The sequence below is a fragment of the Phycodurus eques genome, chromosome 9, assembly GCF_024500275.1.
Source record: "Phycodurus eques isolate BA_2022a chromosome 9, UOR_Pequ_1.1, whole genome shotgun sequence".
In the NCBI taxonomy this organism is placed as follows: Eukaryota; Metazoa; Chordata; class Actinopteri; order Syngnathiformes; family Syngnathidae; genus Phycodurus; species Phycodurus eques.
Genome location: NC_084533.1, coordinates 23,135,406 through 23,158,037, shown reverse-complemented (window position 1 = coordinate 23,158,037; position 22,632 = coordinate 23,135,406). Strand labels below are relative to the sequence as shown.

At 39.6% G+C, this 22,632-nt stretch overlaps 2 protein-coding genes across 4 annotated transcripts in view; one reads left to right on the top strand and one right to left on the bottom strand.

Moving 5' to 3' along the window:
* Positions 1–17,466, top strand: part of drp2 (dystrophin related protein 2) — a 92,035-nt gene extending 74,569 nt beyond the window's left edge. Inside the window, exons 21-23 of one of the 2 annotated variants that reach the window (XM_061686721.1) lie at positions 412–529; positions 1,271–1,357; positions 17,331–17,466. In XM_061686721.1, the coding sequence (XP_061542705.1) occupies positions 412–529; positions 1,271–1,357; positions 17,331–17,338 (213 nt within the window). In that variant the 3' untranslated portion in view covers positions 17,339–17,466. Of the gene's footprint in view, positions 1–411; positions 530–1,270; positions 1,358–3,001; positions 4,109–17,330 lie in introns of those variants that run through there. The other variant, XM_061686722.1, reaches the window with a different exon arrangement.
* On the bottom strand, positions 4,357–22,511 carry LOC133408179 (aryl-hydrocarbon-interacting protein-like 1). Of its 2 annotated transcripts, XR_009769248.1 has the most exons (10): positions 22,102–22,511; positions 20,986–21,239; positions 18,902–19,081; positions 17,322–17,510; positions 15,585–15,761; positions 14,883–15,024; positions 13,606–14,060; positions 12,880–13,024; positions 11,600–12,140; positions 4,357–6,101 (listed from the first exon to the last, which is right to left on the bottom strand). XR_009769248.1 is itself a non-coding variant. In XM_061686723.1 (9 exons), the coding sequence occupies exons 2-9, from the start codon at positions 21,079–21,081 to the stop codon at positions 11,704–11,706; spliced, it is 1,818 nt and encodes a 605-aa protein (XP_061542707.1). In that variant the 5' UTR covers positions 21,082–21,239; positions 22,102–22,511; the 3' UTR covers positions 4,357–11,703. The 2 variants fall into 2 exon arrangements, 1 of the variants encoding a protein (XP_061542707.1); XM_061686723.1 differs by having other exon boundaries at positions 4,357–12,140; positions 12,880–13,021.
* Positions 22,512–22,632: the final 121 nt, after the last annotated feature.

Sequence of the window (22,632 nt, the reverse complement as noted above, 5' to 3'; positions counted from 1 at the left end):
AAATACTCATGGCTGCATTAGCTCAAAAGGGTTCTACTAAATACAGAGCAAAGGGTCTGAATACTTGTGAGTGTGTGATATTTCAGTTTTTCTTTTTTAACTGAACTGGAGAGGATCTGCAAGGAGGAATGGCAGACGATCCCCAAATCCAGGTGTGAAGAAAATTGTCGCAGCATTCCCAAAAAGACTCATGGCTTTCTTTTTTAATAAATCTGCAATTCAATATGGGGTGCTGTGTAAAAAAAGGAACTTAAATGATGCAGTATAACAAAGAGTGAAAACATTTAAAGGGGTCTGAATACTTTCCGTATTTTGTGCATTGCAGGAGGCCTTGCTCCACTGAGTGCCTTTCTCGTTTAAATTATTATGACAATAATGAATGTGCGCGTGCGTGTTTGTGTGTCCTCACAGCCCAAAGAAGATTCAGAGGCCAACGGTTCAGAACCGTCGACCTTGTCCTCGCCAGTGTCTGGAGGGGGGCTCCATGGGGGGGCGGTCAGCAGAGACACCACTGACACGGAAGCAGCAGGTTGGTCAAGACCGCCAATATACAGGTTTTGCACAGTCATGAAAAAACCAAAAAGTTATGTAAATTAAGAATGCATTTGGGCGGCACGGTGAACGACTTGTTAGAGCGTCAGCCTCACAGTTCTGAGGAGCGGGGTTCAATTCTCGGCCCCGCCTGTGTGGAGTTTGCATGTTCTCGCCGTGCCTGCGTGGGTTTTCTCCGGGAACTCCGGTTTCCTCCCACATCCCAAAAACATGCTTGGTAGGTTCATTGACAACTCTAAATTGCCCGTAGGTGTGAATGTGAGTGCAAATGGTTGTTTGTTTGTATGTGCTCTGCGATTGGCTATATATATATATATATATATATATATATATATATATATATATATATATATATATATATATATATATATTATAATAACGTTTTGGATAGGTAATGTAAATATTGTGTGGGTAATATTTAAGATGCATAAAACAAAAAATGAAATAATTTTTATTTTAACATTATTCATTATTACAATTCAAATTGGCAAAGAAGTGCAACGATGCGCTTGACTTACTGTAAATGTTCAAATCTTTCGGTTTTGGAAATTAAGGGAAAGATTTGGGAAAAGTCATGGAAACCTTTTGCTAAAAAAGTGTACGAACCCTGCATATATTTGACCCACCCCACAACCTCCCTGTGCCCCCCAGTGCTGGAACTGTGTGTGTGTGTGTGTGTGTGTGTCTGTGTGTGTGTGTGCGCGCGCGTGTCTGTCAGGCGACGACATGGAGCACGAGCAGGACACTGTGCTGCAGCTCCAGGAGGTCATCGAGCAGCTGAGGAACGTTTTCCCCTCCGAACCAGGTCAGTTCCAGGCCAACGCACACGCAACTTCACACCCGCTCGCACACACACACACACACACACACACACACACACACAGAAATCATTTTGATAATCCTAATTGAGCTAAAAGAGTAAAAGTTTAATCTGATCGAATTTCAGATCGTGAGAAAAAATAGTGTCTTTTTATATAGTGTATGTACAGTAAATATCTGGTTACAACGTTGTGTGTGAGGGAATTGCTTTGTGTGTGAATATATGCGCATTTGTTTGTGTGTGTGTCGGTGGCATTGGGTTTGTTTGCTTGCTTTTATTGTGTTAAAGCACTTTTAATGTATGAAAAGTGCTATATACACAGTTCACACAGTCTAATTGATTGATTGTATTTTCACCATGGAACGCAATATGTGAGTCCTCTCTGTGAGAAGTACAGTATAAATAAAATAGACTTACTATGTGTTACACAGTCTTTGCACCCCAGCGGACGGGTGAGACTGGGAGTGCTAAAATGTGACGGAAGGAGTGAAAATGAAGGCATCCTAGCGTAGCCGCGGTGTCAGTGTCAGACTCTTTGCAAAGTGCCATTTAAAAAGGCAATTTGCTGGGCCGCCACAAAGAAAGGGATTACCATAATCACAGCCTGCTTAGTAAGAACATGCAGTAGATCTGAAAGCATTCGCAGCGCTTCACTTTTACAGCCTTATTCCAAAATGGAATACATTCATTCCCCCCCCCCCCCCCCTCAAAATTCTACACACATTACACCATAATGACAACATGAGAAAAATATTTATTTATTTTTTCGTAACTGCGGGCCATCCAGTAAATGAAAGTTACTGAAATAAACAAAACAATGTATACAATAAGCCAGGTGTCAAGTAAATATTTTACCTTAAATTTTGGGTATCTGTAACTGGAGTGTTTATTTTTCATTTTAATTTTTACTCCTTTTTCTTTTTAAGAAAGTGCAAAATCAATATCTAGTCTTTTTTTAAAGGAAAGTGAAACATCTTTTGTTTAGAAAAGTTTATCAATAGTTTTCTTTTTAGAAAAGGCCAGCAACAATTTATTTATTTATTTTTTGTAGAAAAGTGAAAAATCAATATTTTGTCTTCATCTTAAGGAAGTGCAGCATGAATGGATTGTCTTCTTTTTAGGAATGTAAAACATCAATAGTTTTTCTCTCTTTGGGAAAGTGCAGCATCAAAATTCGCCTTCTTTTTAAGGAAGTGTAAAATAAGTAGTTTTGTCTTTCTTTTATGGAAGTGCCAACATCAATAGTTTTCTTCGTTTATAAAGTGGAAAAATAAGGTTGTTGTTTTTTTTTTGTTCTTTTAGGGTTTTGTAACAATAATTGTGTATCTTTTTGAGGATGTGCAAAATTAGTTTTTTTGTCTTCCTTTGAGTAAAGTGCATCAGTAACTGCTTTCTCATGAAAATGCAACATCAATAGTTTGTCTTCTTTTAGCAAAGTCTTATTTTTTGTACTTTGTTGTCAAAATGTGGGAAAAGTGAAGTGCTGTGAATACTTTGAGACTTATAATTTTGAAGGAAAAAAATTCATCCATGACGGTGTTTGATTCTGTTCCATGATCTGTTTGCAGTCTTAAAGGTGTAAAAGTCTCATTTTTGAGTCCCACCCCCCTTACGTCTTGCTCATTTCAGGCCCCACATCGCACATCTGAACCCAGCCTAAAAGGACGCCCATGCGGCCCTGAGGCTGCACGAGTTCCGCCCGACCCGGTTCAGGTCACGTACGTCGGCCACCGTGACTGCAGCTAAACCTTTAACTGGAACTTGTGCGCTCACAAGCCTTTTTATCATGCAAACTGCATAAGGCTGTTGGACTCGAGCGGCGTTGGCGAGGCTCCTCGGTGGCCCGCGGCCCGACACCGTGTCCGCCGGCCAAAGGTAAACGAGCATCAGGGAGATACCCAAGTGAAGGTTGACGTGTGTGTGTGTGTTGTTTGAATGTGTGACGCTTTATAACCAGTGGTTCTCAAACTGGGGTCCTCGGACCGCAGGGGTCTGCGCACCGTAGTTTGGGGGTCTGCAAAAAGAATTTGCAATAGATTATTATGTGGTATCATTTAAAAAAGTGCTCTGATAAGATTGGGACATGCGTGGATAGTTTTTTTTGTTTGTTTATTTGTTTTTTTTCAATCAAAGCACAGTAAAAGATGTTATCACAAGAATAAAGTTGTATTTTTTCCAGAATATATTCCAATTTTTAGAGGAATAAAGGCGTATTTTCAAAATAAAAGGCGGAATATTACGAGAACAAAGTTGAAATTCACTTGACGTTCTTCCCTTGTTAAACTGCCTTTAACATAAGAATGTGTAGTAATGTGTGTTGTGTAGAGAGATGTTATGCGGATGTAATTAGTTTGATCGTACTATTAGAACTACATTTCCCAAGATCCTTTTGATAGTCATTTTGATATCCTCTGTCATTTTGATATCCTCTGTCACGCAAATACACAGTCTACACCTGCTAGGAATTAGATGTAAGGTGAACGCAAATGCGAAATTTGAAGAAATTGCAATTAAAAGACGCACAAACTGAAAAGCGGACATCCTGTCTTCTCCCTTTATTGCCAACAAGTGTGGAATGGTTACAAACGTATTTGTTCTTGTAAAGATTTGGACTTTTTTTTTTCTTTTGTGAGACTGCAATAAAGTTGCAGTCTCGCAAAAATATGACTTTATTGTCCTACCCATTTAGACTTTTTTCTTCTTGAGAAAAATAAGGGGTTTTTTTCTCATAAGGATTCTGGCTATTTTTTCTTGAAAAAATATGAATTTATTTTTATAAAGATTCAGAATATTTTCTTGAAAATATTTAACTTTATTCTTGTAAAGAGTTCCATTTTGTTCTTTTAAAAATCTGACATTATTCTCTCAAAAATGTTACCTTTTATTTCTTTCAAAAATATGACTTTAATTTCGTAAAGATTCTGCTTTTTTTTTGTTTTGTTTTTTTGAAAGTATGACTTTATTCTCATAGATTCTCACATTCCTTTCTTGAGAAAATATGACTTTATTCCCGTCTAGATTCCTACTTTTTTTTTTCTTGCAAAAAATTCAACTTTATTCCTGTACTTATTTCGGCTTTTTGTGTGCTGCAATTATTCACGTGAAGCTTGCGATTTTCTCTTAAGAAGTTCTGACTTTATTTTCATAAAGATTGCCACTTTGTTTTCTTGAGAAAACCCCTTAAAATAGGCAACTTTCCATTTCTAATGGCATTAAGGTGAAGATGTGGTTTAACTAGGATTATGCAGGGTTCCTTACAGAAATTCCTCCCCTGTCAGGGGTCCCTGGACCTAAAAGGTTTGAGAACCCCTGCTTTCGACATCCGTCCCACGGCACAAATATCGCAGCTTGTGTAAAAAATGCAAAACAAAAAGCGAGGTTGTCCTGTCAGGTTTTCACAGCGAGGCGGGGCTGTGCCCACCAGCAGCTTACAGTATTTACGCTGCGAGAGCGACACATCATCAATTCAATCCATGATTTCTTTTATGTAAGACAGCCAAAGTGCCCGCTAGCCCAGCGCCTCTGTTTGCAAACACTGTCACGCTAATCCTCTCCAATTGCTTGTCACGGTCATTCCCGCCGTTCCGCTCACACATTCCTCCTGCCGCTGAGCTGCACAATCGATGGTGAGGCATCGCTTCACCCGAGATACAAATGGCATCAATTGTCATTTATTTACAAGTATGGATTCACGCTGGCTCCCAATACACTCAAGTCACTTTTACACCAAGAGGTCGAGGTGTGACTAAGTCACATACCTTTAGCCCAAGTAATGTTTTAACGAAACAAGCAAAAAACAACATTTTCAACAAACAAGAATAGTCCAGTCACCTTGATTGCTATGACCTCGAGGACTGAGAATTTACACAGACCGTTTTTCGTAAGAAAATTGGTATTTTTGATTGCTGTTGTGTCAGTAAGTTAAAAATGACCATGGTACTTATGCTATTAGGCTAACGATATGAGCGAGGTTAAAGTATTCCTCGTCAAAATTCAAGCAAGTCCTACGTTACTGTGGGGGGAAAATGAAGCAGGTCAATTGACGTCCCCGCTAAATTAGTCGTTATTTGGATTAAGCAAGTCCTAACTCAAATCATACAATCTAGATCAGTCACAACATATTTCCATACACACATTAGCCACTTCGCACTCAGTATCTGTAGGACCCACGTGTGTTAGTCTGTACTCATTCACAATACGTTTTTTTTTTTCATGGTCCCAAACCAGTCTTCATATTAGTTTGTCTATTACTTAATTACTGATTAGTATTAATAGTTTGGGTTTTTTTCCCCAATTAAACACACAACCGACATGAAGCTTAGCTAAAGTTTGGCCAGCTATCAGTTAGCTAAAGATCAAGTGAACTTACCTGTCTCTATGGGTTAGTGACTGATGAAGTCAGATGATGTGGTAGTTGTGTCTCTAAGCATTGAAATGCAAACCTTGCATGGTGCCGTTCTTTTTCCCCCTGATTTTATTAAACACTTGAATCCAAATATAATAATCTTCAGAGCATGATACAGTGGGGCCTTGAGATACGAGTGCGTTAAGGAGTTTTTCAAGATACAAGTTGTCGCTCGGCATATTTTTTTGCTTTGACTTGCGAGCCAAAAAAAACGGAGACGAACTCGGCTCACAACAACACAGCACGCAGCATTTTGGCAGATTGTGAACAGTTCTTCAAAGTCGAAGCTTCAAGCTCTTCGTTGCCACTACCAGTTGAAGTTTACTGTCAAACGATAAACAAAAGAGAATTACATGTTGAATATTTAAAACAATCACATAACTTTGCCTTAAAGTCCCCTCGGTTAATGCTAACACACAGTGGGAAACGCCATAGACTGGCTAACGAATAGCATTGGTGTCAGTGTTATACAGTAACCCTTTAGGCAATGGATGTTTGATCACAAATCGCATAACAAACGTCTATTTACTGTATATACGCGCACTAACCCGCGATGCTCGGTGGCTATTCTTGTAGAGATCTGACAGACAAACGAGAAAATAAAAAAAAGAAAAGAAAACGCTCGCTTCTCTTGTTGCCAGGGACGATGCACTTTGATAGGCCTGTCACAACACAATCTACTGATGCAAGTGCGGAAAAAAAGGTGCCGTTTGGTCCCTTAGGAACCTAACTGTGACATTGTGTCTTTCTCTCCTTTGACATCAGTATTCTTCGTTGTGATGAGGTTGCTAGGGAACAGCCCAGAAGGATGCAGCTGCATGGAAAGGTGACAGGCTCCTTATAAGTGCGAATAGCCTTAAGCGGGATGCGCTAGAAGACGGCTCACTTGACCTTCCGTGCCTGCAGCTGTTTAGCCACGAGGATCACCATCCTTGTCGTTGTTGTTCATTACTTAGGTTGGTTTGTTTGAGGCAAAAACAGCTTTAAAAAAAATAGGAGCATATTCTTGAAAAAAAAAATTTTTTTAAATAAAAATTAAAAAAATATATCATTTGGTACGCCAGTCCTCATGTACCTTTTCAAGTGAAATGACATAATGATGTACTACAAATTATTTTGCAGAACCTCAAACTATGGCATGTGGACCCAAGAGTTTGAGAACCACTGTTCAGAAGGGTGCAAGCAAATGAGAGTACGGTAATTTCTCATGTCTAATACGCTCTAGAGTACAATGCGCACCCTCAAAATCGACCCTACAAATCAGGATAACCCTTCTACCTGTGCACCATCAATTTGCTCCTATCCATGCTCAAAACATGAAGTATTATCCGTATTAGGGTTTTCAAAGAAATATTGTGCTCTGTGTGCATGTGCTGATGTAGTTCTGTTTTTTTTGTTTGTTAATACAGTAGTATATTAGTCTTAGCGGGTATGATGTGAATGGGTGCGATGTCGGCTGTGTCACGTAATGACTGGGCAGTTACAAAGTAGTCAAGTGCTCCCCTAAGAGTCCACAGTGTTGGATGCAACAAGTCGTTGGTTAATAGTTGCTGTATAGTCCACTGGGTGTTATTTTGCTGCAAGTCTAGAGATGTTTCCATGCAGCTAGAGGAACTGGCTAGCTTTTGTGGCAATGCAGGGTAGCAATACAAGTAGGAATGAGTTCCGAGTGAAACATCTTTAGGCTGCTGCACACCGAGCGACGTGGTCAAACCCGACTGAACTGTCACGCGGTTTGTGTGGTTTGGCAACTGTTTTCATGAGAGGCCACTGGTTTTGCGGCGATTCAAAATTTTAACCCTGTTGGAACGTCACAGATTACAGCCAATCAAAATGCACTTAAGCGTTCACTCACGCTTAAAATACATTTCCGGGTTTTAAGCAAGCGAGAGACAGACCTGCCGCTGCGCCGTCTCTAAGCCATATAACTACGGTACGTCAAATATTGTGTTTTACAACACTACGTGCCCATATTATTAATTTCTAATGTGCTGTGGATGAAAAAGCAAAGCTTGTGGCCTAAGTGTACGCGTGCGGTGCGTACGTTGAAATGGATAGGAGGGAGCGAGCCTATTTTAGAATATCCGCACACTCTCTTTTATTCTTGATTAACAACCCACTTTTTCCTTAACTATTAATCTATCTTTTTATGGTTTAATAAATATGATAAAGTACAATATACTGTATGTGCAGCATCAAACGCTTATACAGGCTCACTGTTCAGGTCGCCGTTATATCCAAATCACTCAATGTAAGGGCTGAGTGATTTTTTTTTATTTTATTTTTTTGCGACGATCTGGTCCAATCGGGTTCGACCGCATTGCACAGTGTGCGGCAAGCCTTAAAGGTAGCCAACTGGAGACCGCGTTGTGGTAGGAGGTAAACGTTAATTTACCAGATGTATAGGGAAAACGTTTTATGTATCATACATTACATATCATATTGGAATAAAAGTACACCTTTTTCCACACCCCACAGGTACCAGTATACATTTATACAATATTTAAGATTTTTTTTCATTCATGTATAAAGCACTCTATCAACTTGTTAACAATTTTTTGGGGGAAACAAGGCGCATTATACATGAGAAATTACGGTAACTGAATGTCACCGGACGTTAATAAAGAAAGTAATCACGTTTTGTGTAATAATAGCAACAACAACAGAAAGTCCAATGAAAGCACTTTTCTTACCTTAAAATGCTCAACTCAATTTTGTGTGGTTCTCATTATGGCAAACTTGATTGATTGTACAGTAAATGACAAAATAAAATGTTTTTTAAATTTTGATTAAAAAAAATTATAATCTGAGTTTTTGTATGAAATCCTACTAAATTCCCATGAGTAAGGCCGTATGGTGAACAAAAGAAAACATGTTATGTAATACATCCATCCACTTTGTATTACCGCTTATCCTCACTAGGGTCACGGGCTGCTGGAGCCTATCCCAGCTATCTTCGAGCGGAGGCGGGGTACACCCTGAAACGGTCGCCAGCCAATTGCAGGGCACATAGAAACAACCAACCGTACGCACTCACATTCACACCTTCGGGCAATTTAGAGTCTTCAATCAACCTACCACGCATGTTTTTGGGATGTGGGAGGAAACCGGAGTGCCCGGAGAAAACCCAACCAAGCATGTGGAGAACATGCAAACTCTACACAGGCGGGGTCGGGATTTGTCCCCAGAACTGTGAGGCAGACGTGCTAACCAGTCGGCCACCGTGCCAGCTTATGTAATACAATATTTTGAATATCTCACACACACAGATGCACACCATGAAAATGGAACTTAACGCACGCCACGAACATGGTGGACATGTGCTGAACACCTTATACTGTATTTTGCCACCAAATTGCATAATTTCACCATACTACTTTTAGGACACATTATCATTAACACTAATGAGTATAATTGTTATTCCTGATGTAATTACTGATTTAAATATGTTTTAAAATAACCCCCTCAATGTTCATTTTTTTTTGAATGAAAACCTGCTAAATTCTAGAGAACAGGCTCTGCTCTGATGTAGCCTTCATACCCGTACATATCTACTACACACGCACATGGTAACCTTCCTGCCTCATGTCTGCTGTTGTATGTCTGAGTCCAAGCAATCTATGGATCAATTAATCAATCACCTGTCCTACCTTAACACGCGTGTTTTCACACACACACACACGCACACACTTAATTGTTGACTATGTGTTTTTATTGTTATATCACCATGGATATACCTCATTAACCATGTCAATGTATTTCTTTGATGGGTTTAACACAGTGTGAATGTGTACAAACACTTTGTACTGTAAAAGATAAGCACTGGCTTACTGGATGGTTTCTACTCTTTTTGTGTACAGAAGTAAAAAGTTTCTATTTGTCTTCCTGTGCGTGTGTCCTATTTAAGTCAATATATTGAAATATTCTGTAAGCCATTTATTGTAGTATAACTTCATCAACTTCACTTTTTAAACTATACAGCTGTAACAAGTTGTGAGCCATCCAGGCCTTAGTTGCAGGCTCAACTGTACTATCAAGGTTAAAATAAATCTGGACATTATCTGTCTACAAGTGAGATAGGAGAAAGCTTCCAATTTGCTGAAAAGGATGGGCCCTAAAACTGACCCTTGAGGAACATCACTGGGGCAAACTCTGATTAATGGGGGGCCAGCAATATCAGCAAAAGACCTATTTGATAGCTACGAACTGATCCAGTTAAGAGTGGTACCTGTGATGGCTAACCAACCCCTCAACCTGTCCATGAAAAAAAAAGCACCAGATTCTAGCGCTACAAAAAAAATCTCAGTAATATTAAAAAAGATACAGGAAATGTTTTTTTTCAGTTGTTATCATGAACTAATTTGGCATTTTCTGTTAGTCAGTTCACAATGTTAGCAAAACTAGGGGAACACATTTTGATAGCAAAAAAACTAAGCCGACGACATGAAACGATATTTTTGCCTCAGTACTAGGTATATAAATTGATTTTTAAAAAATCATTTTTTTCTTTACACTTCTACTTAAGTAGAGAGCAGAGTTGTCAAACTAATTTTAATCATAGGCCGTATAGTGATTGTTTCTCTCAGAGGGCCTTTAAGACTGAAAACACCCAAAATGTCATATAGCAGTATGTATGTTATGTTGTGTGATACACAGTTACCCCCTGCATTTGATTATTTTATAATTGCTAACAAGAAATAGAATTTTGAATCAGACATGGAAAATTGTGGCAACCAAATATTTAAGTATACAATTATTGTTCAATTTGGGGGGGGGGGTTTGATGAATTTTTTATTTTTTTGGCGATATCTATTAAAAGTTAAGCACAATTGCATATTTGGTACAGATTTTCTGCCAAAATTAAAACAAATCAATTTGGGAAGAAACATTAAGTAGACACTTTATATTAATTCATACTTTATTTGCCTGTGGTATGGAGAGAGTACTTTTTCCACCTGTGGGTATCAAACACCGCACTGAGACCACAACTTCTACTAAACTGCGTGTGTGTGTGTGTGAGCAGGAGAATGACTCACAGAGCGTCAGATTATTAGTTTCTTTCTTTAGTTTAGATGGCGTCTCCTGTGGCTCAATAAATATTTCCTCCGTATATTTGTTTTCTTTATTGCTCCCTTCTTCATCCTCTTCTGATTGACAGACGAAGATCGATGTTTTTATCACCTTGGCCACCTTTGAGCCCCCATTCTCAGAATCAAAATCATTATTTGCCAAGTATGTCCAAAAAACACACAAGGAATTTGTCTCCGGTAGTTGGAGCCGCTCTAGTACGACAACAGACAGTCAATTGACAAGAGAACACTTTTGAGACATAAAGACATTGAGAAAAACATTCACTGAGCAATAAAGGGTTGCTAGTTATCTGGTAATGCCGGTAAAATTTGTATTTATTATTATTATTTTTTTACAATTGTGCAAAAGATGCAGAGTCCTCTAGCACTTAGAGCAGTTTGAATGACTAATATAGCAATAGTCTGGTGTAATGACCATTGGGCAAAGGGCGCCGAGACTTCAAGGAGTGTATGCAGTTTAAAGTGACTAGTAGCGCAATAATCTGGGACAATGTTGATTGTTCAAATGTTGGAGATACTCCTCAGTCAGTGTGCAAGTGGGGTAGATGCTACTCTGGCATGAGTGGCCAGTATTGGTCAACAACAGATATGCAAATAGTGCAGCGTGGCGAGACTACTACAATTAGTGCACGAGTATGTATAATTGGCCTGACAGAAATGTGACAAACTCAAGACAAAACAATTGGCAGCATGTTGCACTGGAATTGTAGGTTAGCTGTTTAAGACGCCTACCTGAGGGAAGGAGCCAGAAGAGCTGGTGACCGGGATGTGGAGGGTCCGAGAGGATTTTGCACGCTCTTGTCTTAGTTGTCGGTTGGCGTATGACCTTCATGCGCTTATCTTGCACTAGCTATGCTATCGCTAACAGCGGCAACGGTCAGAGCGCGGCAGTCTTCTTCGGGACTGCCGCTAACTTCCGTAACCTCAGAGCTCACTGTGTTTTCATTATCGGATTCCTCCTCCTTGCTGGTTTGATCTTTACAGCTTTTGTTTATGTCCTCCACTTCCTCCTCGCTATCACCAATCGCCTGCATGACACTCTTCCGCCGGGCCTTTCCGGGCCCCCATTTTTCCCGCGAGGCGTCCCAGTAGGTCTTGTTCTGGTGGGCGTGCATGCAACGGATGTTCTCACCCAGCTTCTTTAGCTCCCGGCGGACGAACGGCTTGAACTGGGGGTCCAGCCTTTCCACGGCGGCCAAGTCCCGTCGAGCTTCCTCCTTGTTGCACAAAGCGGCGTGTGCTCGAGCACGCTGGTAGAGCGCCTTGAAGTGCCCTGACAGGGACGAGCACGCGAGGACGTCATTACAGTTGGCGACTCGCACCTGCCGATTGACCCTTGCACACAAACCAGCTGGCTGCAATAGGAAAACTGCGACCCCTGTTGTTTTTATTTTAAATAACAGATGACATGGGGACAGACTAATCTTATCTTTGTACATTATGTCACCTCAACATTAGAAGTCTGGATGTTTTTTTTTCAACAATAACGAGTGAAAATAGTTGGGTTAGATACTGTATATTTAAGTAAGCTTGTTGTGTTCAAAATTGCTCACATTAGTGCAGAAGAAAATGGATACCCTTGAACGTAATTTGCATCCTGAGTCATTTCCCCCTATTACACTGAATTAATTGGGGGGGGGGGGGGGGGTCTACCCGCTTTGCTTTCAAAAACATGATTTCTAAGTGACCCCAAACTTTTGAACAATAGTATAATTACCAGGTAACTTTACATTCTCACTTTAAATAAAGACAGAAATTATTTTTGTATGCAGTGCCCACAGGTTGTTGCCAAGGGAACCAATGAGAAGTGAGTGATGTCTTCTCATGTAAACACAGAGCTCAAGCTGTGCAGCAACATGAAAGCAAACAACGCTCCGGGCTGATAAAGAAATCTTCATATTGCAACTCCAAAATTGAAAGTGTCTCAGAGGAAAATATAGACATTCTTAAATTCATTTCTACATCGAAACACTGATCCTGCACCACTACACAAACAGACACTTCCATATTACCTTTGTGGCTTTCCAGCAACTTGTCATTGAGTTGCACCACTTGCAGGTACTGTTGAAGCTCCAGCATGCACTGGCTCAGGTTTAGGGTGAGAGGCAGGCGCACTTTTTCCAAAGATTCCCAGTCTTCGTCGCCTCGATGCACCTGCTGAGGACATTTGAGGATGAGGACGTTGCCAGGGAGAAGTGAAATGAAGGTCAATAAGAGCCGGGATGGATTTCAGAGGAGATTGGATGTGTGATCCGTGTGATAAAGTCAGCAAGAGGAGGAGAAAGAGGGCTTAGTGGAGAGGTCGCGTGGTTGTGAGAAGACTGTCGGCGTCACATCTCTTGTGCAGAATTGTTATTTTTGGACCGTAGCTCTGCTAGTTCACTATACCTGCATACTTCAAAAGACACTGATGCCCTGTGGTATGCGCAACAGCAACAAAAAAAAAGTGGGTTTTTTTTCCATTAAAAAAAAATCCTCTCTTTTTTTTGGGGGGGGGAACCAATCCCAAAAACGCTTATTGGTCGTTTATACCTGTTTATTCAATATTTTGGGGGGGTTTGTTTGTTTGTTTCCAATGCAGTTGTAATGGGTGTCAATTACACGCATATTTTCACTATTCGTAGTCCGGTCTGGTCCCTATCCCACTCCACTGTATACTGCAGGCAATTATAAAAATTTTTTTGGGTCAAGTCATCTACTCAAGGTTTTTCACGTGAGGGTTTTACTGCAACACCAACCTTATTTTGAAGGAAGTCCACATAGTCTAAGGCCTCCTTGAACTTTGTAGAAGCTTCTTGAAAACCTTTTTCTTTCACCAGGAAGTTTCCTTGCTCCTGCAGCAGCATCACCAGACGCAACATCTGTTGCCAGTCCTTCCCCTCCGTCCTATCACCTCCATCAGCCTTCCCGGCTGCATCTCCGTCCCCCGTGTCCTCCTCCTCCTTTTCTTCCTCCTCCACTTTCTCTTTGTTTTCATCAGCGGCATCCTTGACGGTTAGCTTGTTCCAGTAGGCGTCCTTCTCCTGCCAGTACTTCTCCTTCATGCGCTCCGACAAGGCCCTGAGCTCTCGGTGGACCAACGAGGCCAGCGTGGCGTCCAGGTGGGCCACCATGTTGAAGTCCTGGCGCGCTTCCTTTTCGTTCCACACGGCGGCGTGGGCCTTGGCTCGCTTGTAGTAACCCTTCACACAGTCTGCAAAGAACATAGTTAGTTTTGTCTGTTTTTGAAGACAATTATTTACTTGGAGTTGTCTGCTTTTGTGATGAAATTACATCAAAGAGCTCTTGGAGAGACTTTTTCAATAATAAAAAAAATAATCCAAATTGGCATCTTAATTGCGTAAATTACATAAACTTAGAATACCCTGAATAACAATTATTTGCTTTAATCTTGCAACTAGAAAACTAAATTATTTTACTGAATTCACCCCAAAAAATGTATATCTGTTTTTGCGTTCGAACTCTTCAACTGTATTTATTCTTCCCGGTCACAATATTAGTATTATTAATTATTAAAGTATTATTAGTATAATATTAATATTATCCTTGCACCATCTAATTGAGATAATTCAAAAATTCTGACAACAATGGTCGGTTTATGATAAAATTACTGCTCTCAGTCCAACTGTTTTGTGCATATTTGGACTTAATCTACAATTGTTTTTTGTGCAAAATGTCCAGTGCGTGTGTGTGTGTCCTAGCTGATGTCGTGTCGTGCTTCTTCAGACAGCCAACCAGTTGATCGTGAAACAACTAAACAAAACACAACCTCTATCCATACATGTTTATGCATATCCAAGCGTTATTTCCCTAACAATTTTGCTTCTCGAATAAACGAATGAATGCTTTGTGCACAGCGGAAGAACAAATGGTAACAAAACAGCCATGAACACACAGGAGGCCAATCAATATGTGTTGCTTTAACTGCAAACACGTCGCTACGTGACGTTTAATAACGTAACGCCAGCGTAATCCGTCAAACTGCCGGGAGAATGTCACTTTGTCCGGCACCCACCTTTGTGTTTGTCCAGCAGCTCGTCGGTGTGCTCGATCACCTCGTAGTACTCGTGCAGCTCCAGCATGCACTGGCAGTAGTTCAGCTCCAGAGGGACGATCATACGGGCCAAGTTAATGTAGTCCGCGTCGCCTGGCATCTCCTGCGTGCGTGCAGGAAGAAGAAAGAGAGCAGGCCTGTGTTCGTACTGAGCCTCTGCATATATTAATGTTATGAGCATTCAGCACTAATAGAAACATTGATTGAATGGTTCATATAAAAGGGCGGGGGTGGGGTGGGGGGTCTGTGTAGCTTGTGGATTTATCAAAGCTGGATTTGATCCAGCTTCTCGTTCAAGTTACACGTGCGCAAGTCTCAAGGCCTAACTTTTAAGTCTCAAGCTAGACCCAAGTTTTTTTGTCTTGAGCAAGTCAAGACAATGTAGTAGTTGTAGTTAATTCAGTGGATCTTTTGCATACCACTAGGGGGAGCTTGCGTAACACACTTTGAGTTCCACTTATCTAACTTATACAGCATAACACCTCATTACATCTCGAGTCAATTCCTGAGTCTTTATCTCCCAAGGTCAAGTCAAGTCACAAGTCATCAAATCGGCGACTCTACTTGGACTCGAGTCCAAGTTGCAATGAATGGAGTCCCCATCTCTAGCATTGTCATCTCTGCCATTTCCCACCCACTCTGGTCTCGCCCACATCCGCTCACCCTGGACTGGACCGTTTTAAGCAGCAGCACGGCCTCCTTGTATTTGCTGGCCGCCTCCCAGAACTGCCGCTGCTTGACCAGCGCGTTGCCCCGCATGTGGAGGAGGGGCACCGTGCTCAGCTTCTCGTCCTTCGCCATCATCCATGACTCCCTGTGGTAGGACATGGGGTCTCCCACCTGGAAAGGTTAGGGGGACGATGGACACCGGTGGGTGTTAAATTATACTGTACAGCGGTACATTTGAAAATGACTAACAAAAGCTATTTGTTTATTTGTTTTTTCTGCGGTTATAAGCGCAGTTGTTTTCCAGGTACAGCGTCAACCGAGATTTTCCCCGATAAGAACACCAATGAATAAAACAGCAGGCGAAATGACAAGGAAATTTGAAATAGGGACACACGTTTTTTTGTTCAAACGTGGTAAGCATTGTAAAACTTTTGTTTTGGATGCTGCTGCTGTTGGACCCCCTGGTGGGCTACTTCAAAGCACAGTGTTCGGAGGCAGAGAGAAAGTGGGTGTTCATTTTTGGTCACCGCTGTCAGTAATTGTTGAGGAATATTGTGTCGTCTTATGTGCTGGAAAGGACTGTATGAATGTGTCATTTGTTTAAACGGAAACAGGATCATATCCAAGTAACATGAGTACGCTGACCCACGTCAAAGTCACGTCATTGCGTATGTGGCGCTTATCTCGAATCTGATCTTCACACGTTGAGCTATTATTCTTGTCTGTGTTGCATTGATGAACACTAATCACAACTTCAAGCCATTATTGAAAATGTTTTTTAAAAGACAAACGTCACTTCTTCTATAAGTACAGTTCATGGTTTTTACTGGGAGCTATTGTTATAACTACGTGTCTAAAATCCCTACAAGAGTTGTGTATTTTATTTGTTTACTATTTTAATACATTTGTTTACTATTGTATTTCATTGCAAATGTTTACCATTGTATTTTATTCAAATTGTCAAATCTTTTATTTTGCTACAAATGTTATATTTTCTTTTATGAAAATTGTTTATTTTATTTTATTAAAATCATTACCATTTTATTCAGACTTGTTTACTATATATTTTTGTTGTTTGTATTGTTACTATTTTATTGTGCAAAATAAATGTTGGCTATTTTATTTTATTTAAATAGTATAATTTTTATTTTACTGAACTTTTACTATTGTACTTTGCAAATATGTATGACTATTGCATTACATTTTATTAAACATTACCGTTTTATTTTGTTATTGAAATTGTTTATTATATTCTATGAAAATAGTTACTATTTTATTTTATTTGACTAACATTGTATACTATCACATTTACTGTTATTTTGTAAAAATTCCTTACTTTTTTTGCATTAAACTTAACTGCAGCATTTTACTTAATTACAAATGTTGACTCTTTTATTTTATTGAATTTGTTTACCATTTTATTGTGTAAAAACTGAGTTTACAGTGTATTTTATTTTATTACAAATGTTGACCATTTTATTTTTGTAAAATTGTTTGCTATTTACTGTGTATTAAAAGTTTACTATTTATTAACAAATTCTCGTTTTTAATTTTGTTCAAAATTATTACTAATTTATTTTATTAAAATTGTTTACTTTTTTTTGTTTGATTTTGTGTATGACACCCCAAAATGGGTTGAATGGATTCATAAATTACTGCAAATTTATATATTCTTTGTTATGTGTCATCTGTTTTAACTAGAGAAGTGTTTTTTGTGATTTTTTTTTTTACCTGGAGCAGCTCCATGATGAAGATGAGAGGCTGCGGTGTTCTCATGAGCTCATCCAGCTCGGGGAAGCCAGTGGAGTGATAGTGGAAGATGTTCCCCATGCCGCACATGTGCCTTTGGCCCTCCAGGGGGTCTTTGCCTTGAGCAATCAGCCGCATCCCCTTTGACACGATGGGGTACAAACCGGTGTGCTGCGCAACAACACCAGAGCGGAAGCAAAAGGAGTTTTATTAAAGGGAGCTCCGGGGGGGGACAACGCCAACAAAAAACACTGCAGATTATGCGAGGTGCTCGCTGCCTCTTTAGACTTTGTCATTCAGGTATGCACAAGTCTATGGGTAATTTTCAAGACAAAAAAATAATAATAATAATTTAGAAAAATACATTTATGATGCCTTGGTTTTATATGGCTAAATGTCTCCCAAGCTGAAACAGCCTCCCTTAAAGCCTTATTTTCAAGTTCTTGATGATTTAAAATTTTAGGCGTTCATAGAAAAGACAAACCTTGGTGGCCCATTGAAATACATTTCTTTTTATAACAGTAAAAGGAGTTTCAGAAAAATTGGGTGAGTTGCACAAGACGGTTTCATAAAAATTGGGTGAGTTGCACAATTTACGTGTTGCCCTTCAAACTTTGTGGATACAAGTGCACAAAACATCTACACTCTTGTGTTTATAGAATCGAGAAAACGGGCTGGTGATGCAATAGTTTAGACACTTTCAAAAATTCATTCTTATCTCAGAAATAACTGTCTGCTACTGTGTGAATGCAAAATGGTTGCCTCATTCTGGCACTTCACATCACAGATCCTTCTAGTGCATTGCAACAACATAATGAGGCTCTGCCCAGTGGCATTAACAGTAAAGACAGCCTGCGTGACAAAGAAGGACAAAAAAAAAAAAAAAAAAAAAGAAACTCTAAAGACGCTAAGATGATCTTGTGCTAGTTTTCATGGAAAATGCATTTTAAGCGATAGGAGAAAAATTCTATGAATTCAAAAATGTAATTAGCATCTTCAGAAAACATGAAACTTCATTTCAGACACCTAACTGTAAAGACAGTTTGGCATTAAAAGTTTGATAAATGTTACTTTACTCACTATATTTTTTTTTTCTCAGAAGCAGTGATGACATTTTTGCTGCCAAATAATTAAAATAATCAATGACAAACCCAATGATTACTGCACTACCTTGTCTTTTTGTTAATGAGAGTAAAGTAATTAACTTATATTAAATCTCTCTAATCAATGATTATTTGAATTATAGGCAGTTGATTGGTTGATGGTGAGTAATAAATGTTGCTTTATGATGACAAAGAAATATATATGGGAAATACAGTATAATTGACAGTCATATAATGACATTGATGAATTATAGTACACTCGATGTGCATTAAACAAGTTAATATGCATAGTACATATGTAATTAATGATTGAAATAATAAAAATGTAAAGTGTTAATACGATAAAGTCACATATTCCACAGTCACATTCCCAATGAGTGCAAATAAACAAACAAGTAAGTAAATAAAATAAAATAAAACCGTATAGTACGTAACGTGTGTGTGTGTGATCCAACTCACAACGGCATCACACCAGAACTCGGCCACCTCTCCGACCCGCATGGACGTGAGCAGCGTCTCCCACACTTCCAACTTGAACATCTTCCCCACGAAGATCTCGGCAGGCCTGCCGGCCACTCGGCTGTCGTCGATGACCGTGCGCTCAAACGTGTCCAGCAGTGTCTGGAAATGGAAAACGAGCTGGGATGGGAGGAGACAAGAAGCCACAGTTCTGTTTAGAGTAATTAGCACATTTGCACCAGAAATGAAATGAAATGGTGGTGTCACACATCACACACAAACAGAGCAATCCCCAGATGCTAAAACTCATTCTAGGACATTAGGTTATCTTTTATGTCTTTCTAATATATATATATATATATATATATATATATATATATATATAAAATCTCAGATCATCTTTCCCCATTGAAATGAATGGAAAGGCCATTCATCTGTTCCAGCCTCCCCCCCCCCCAAAAAAATTTTTTGGGGTAATTTGAAAAAATATAATATCGTGGTTTATAAAAACATACAGTAATAATGACATCATTAAATAAAATCCAAAGAGTTTTTGCCACATTTCTTTCTTCAATTCAATGGACATTGTGCCGCTCCTTCCGGTGTGCGTGTCTTGGCTGGCGGTGAACAGTCGAATACAGATATACTACATGAAGGAGACAGTCACAATTGCTCACTAAGACGCAGTAATATTGGACATCCCCATGTGCCACACTGGAGTAAAACTTAGGATATTAAAAAAAAAAAGATAAATACATAAGCAATTAAACCTGTTGCTATTTATACAACAGAATGTATTAGATTGTATTCAACTAAATGGGCCCACATTTCACACTTAAGTTGGGGAAATACTGCACTACCTTTTCTTGTTGTTAACGAGAGTAAAATAATTAACTAAGCTTACTTAGCAACATATAAGTTAGTGACCACTATAATAAACATATTGTTATAATAATACTCAACCATTTCCCTTGTATCAATCTTGTAATGGATCTCATTAGACTGCGCAGGTGTACCTACTGTTGTTGCTCTTCATAGCCAATGCAATCTTCTGGTATAGTGTGTAAACATGAATGTGTCATATTATACTTACAGTTCATCTGACTAGATATAATGCAGCGCTAACAGTGTTTACCAATCGGAACTGCCTCAGCGGGTAGGTCACACACATCCACACAGACAGTAATGTAGACGCACAGGAGTGGAAATACATGCTGACACTGACATAGAAAATGTTTGTCGTGTATCTGGGCTTTGTGCCAATAGCTGGATGTGACCAGAATGAGGACAACCACACACAAAAAAAAGCAACAGCAAAAAAACACCCACACACATTGAGAGACAAACACAGAGCCGCTGCCATTAAACATCGCAATTTGCTTGACCAAACGTTTGCGTGTGTCTCAGTGCCAGGCACCGAACGATTCCCTCACGTCGTGAATATTTCAACACAATCTACAACCCCAATTCCAATGAGGTTGGGATGTTGTGTTAAACATAAATAAAAACAGAATACAACAATTTGCAAATCATGTTCAACCTATATTCAATTGAATACACTACAAAGACAAGATATTTAATGTGCAAACTGATAAACTTTATTGTTTTTAGCAAATAATCATTAATTTAGAACTTTATGGCTGCAACACGTTCCAAAAAAAGCTGTTGTTTACCACTGTGTTACATCACCTTTTCTTTTAACAACATTCAATAAACGTTTGGGAACCGAGGACACTAATTGTTGAAGCTTTGTAAGTGGAATTATTTCCCATTCTTGCTTGATGTACAGCTTCAGCTGTTCAACAGTCCGGGGTCTCCGTTGTCGTACTTTACGCTTCATAATGCGCCGCACACCAAAGCCCTGACTAATAAAAGTAGTCATAGTTTTTCAAAACTATGTAAATGTGATACATCTCGACTGAACTGAGAAACTAAAATATTTGCATGTCATGGAGGAGCTATATTTAGCCTGGGTTGTTAGTGGAGCGTTTCATTGGCGTTAGGAGGTAGTCCCATGAACCCGAAAAGCTTGAGAACCCACTGACATAAAAGGCTTCACGTCCCGTAGGTCACGTGACCAGTACCTTGGTTCCAGGTGGGAAGTGAGGCAGCGGGCCGGTGCCTCCGGCCAGAATCTTCTTCTTCACTCCCGGATGCTTAAGAAGGTACGTCTCCTCCATGATGCTTGTGCCCTCTTCTTCCCGTGCTCGATTTGGCCCCGAGACGAGAGTGACGCCTGGTCGATTGCTCTCTGACAGATGGCGGGATTAGGCCGAGCTGGCCACTTTAATCTGAGGCGCTAATCCCTGGCTGGGGCCTTCGATTGGCGGGAGCATCCCTGCAGAAAGGGGCATCAGAAGGAAGGATGACTTTAGGTGAGTTTCACACAGCCAAAGATCCTTCTAGAAGAGGCCTTATTCCAATCGAAGGGAAACGGCCACAACGTATACTTACACGATAGTGTACATCAAAGAAAGAAGTAAAATGTTTTCATATTAATTTAATTCTTTAAAAGGAGCATAACCCCATAAAACGCACTTTTTTTTCCTCATAATGATGACAAATGTCAGAGAAATCCTCATAAAATTAGGACTCCTAAACTTCTCAATACTTACAAACAACTAACAAATATATTCCACATTCATTTTTTTTATCTTAGGCATTGAAAGAACAAAAATATTTTAATTCTTTTGCCAATTTTGAAAAGGTTTAATCTCATAAAATGATATAAATAAAATGATATTTATTTTCTCATTTTATTTATATCATAAAATGATATAAATAAAATGATATTTATTTTTGTAAATAGTAGGATTTTCTCCGAAAAAGTATCAGCCACATAAGAAGTGCAACTGTTTTCCTCATAAAAAATGTTTTGGATTCTGCTCAGTTTACATCTATACAATATTTATGAAATAGCCATACTTCATAACGTCTAGCGAGACTATATTCCATTTACATGTACTGGTCCCACCATTTAGCGCATTTGCACATTAAAGCATTAAAAAGTCTCCATTTTAAGATAATGCTGAGTTTCTAATCAGTGCTGGTTTACCTAATATTGTGGCTGGTTAGTGTATATGAGGCAGGAAAAACACAACCCTGTAATAAAAGGAGGTTCCTTTAAAAGTGTAACCAAGGGAGTGGGGGGAATTAATAAGGACTCATAATGAATATATTTGCAAATTGATTCAACTCACCTTGAAGTTTTATCTACCTAAAGGGGAAAACGGTGGCACGGTGAACGACTGGTTAGCACATCTGCCTCACACTACTGAGGACCGGGGTTCAAATCCCGGCCCCGCCTGTGTGGAGTTTGCATGTTCTCCCCGTGACTGCATGGGTTTTCTCCAGGCACTTCGGTTTCCTGCCACATCCCAAAAACATGCATCAATTGAAGACTCTAAGTTGCCCTTAGGTGTGAACGTGAGTGTGAATGGTTGTTTGTTTCGACGTGCCCTGCGATTGGCTTTTGACCAGTTCAGGGTGTACCCCGCCTCTCGCCTGAAGGTAGCTGGGATAGGCTCCAGCACGCTCGCGACCCTACTGAGGACAAGCGGAACAGAAGAGGAATGAATAAATGAATAAAGCGAAAAACTATCTGCCTGAGTTTATAAACAGTAAAAAGGCCAAATAAACTTCCTGTCTGTGAGTATGCATAACAGGAAACCATCAAAGCTGCTTGATATCTGATGACAAAAAAACCAAAAAAAAACAAACATCATTCTCTG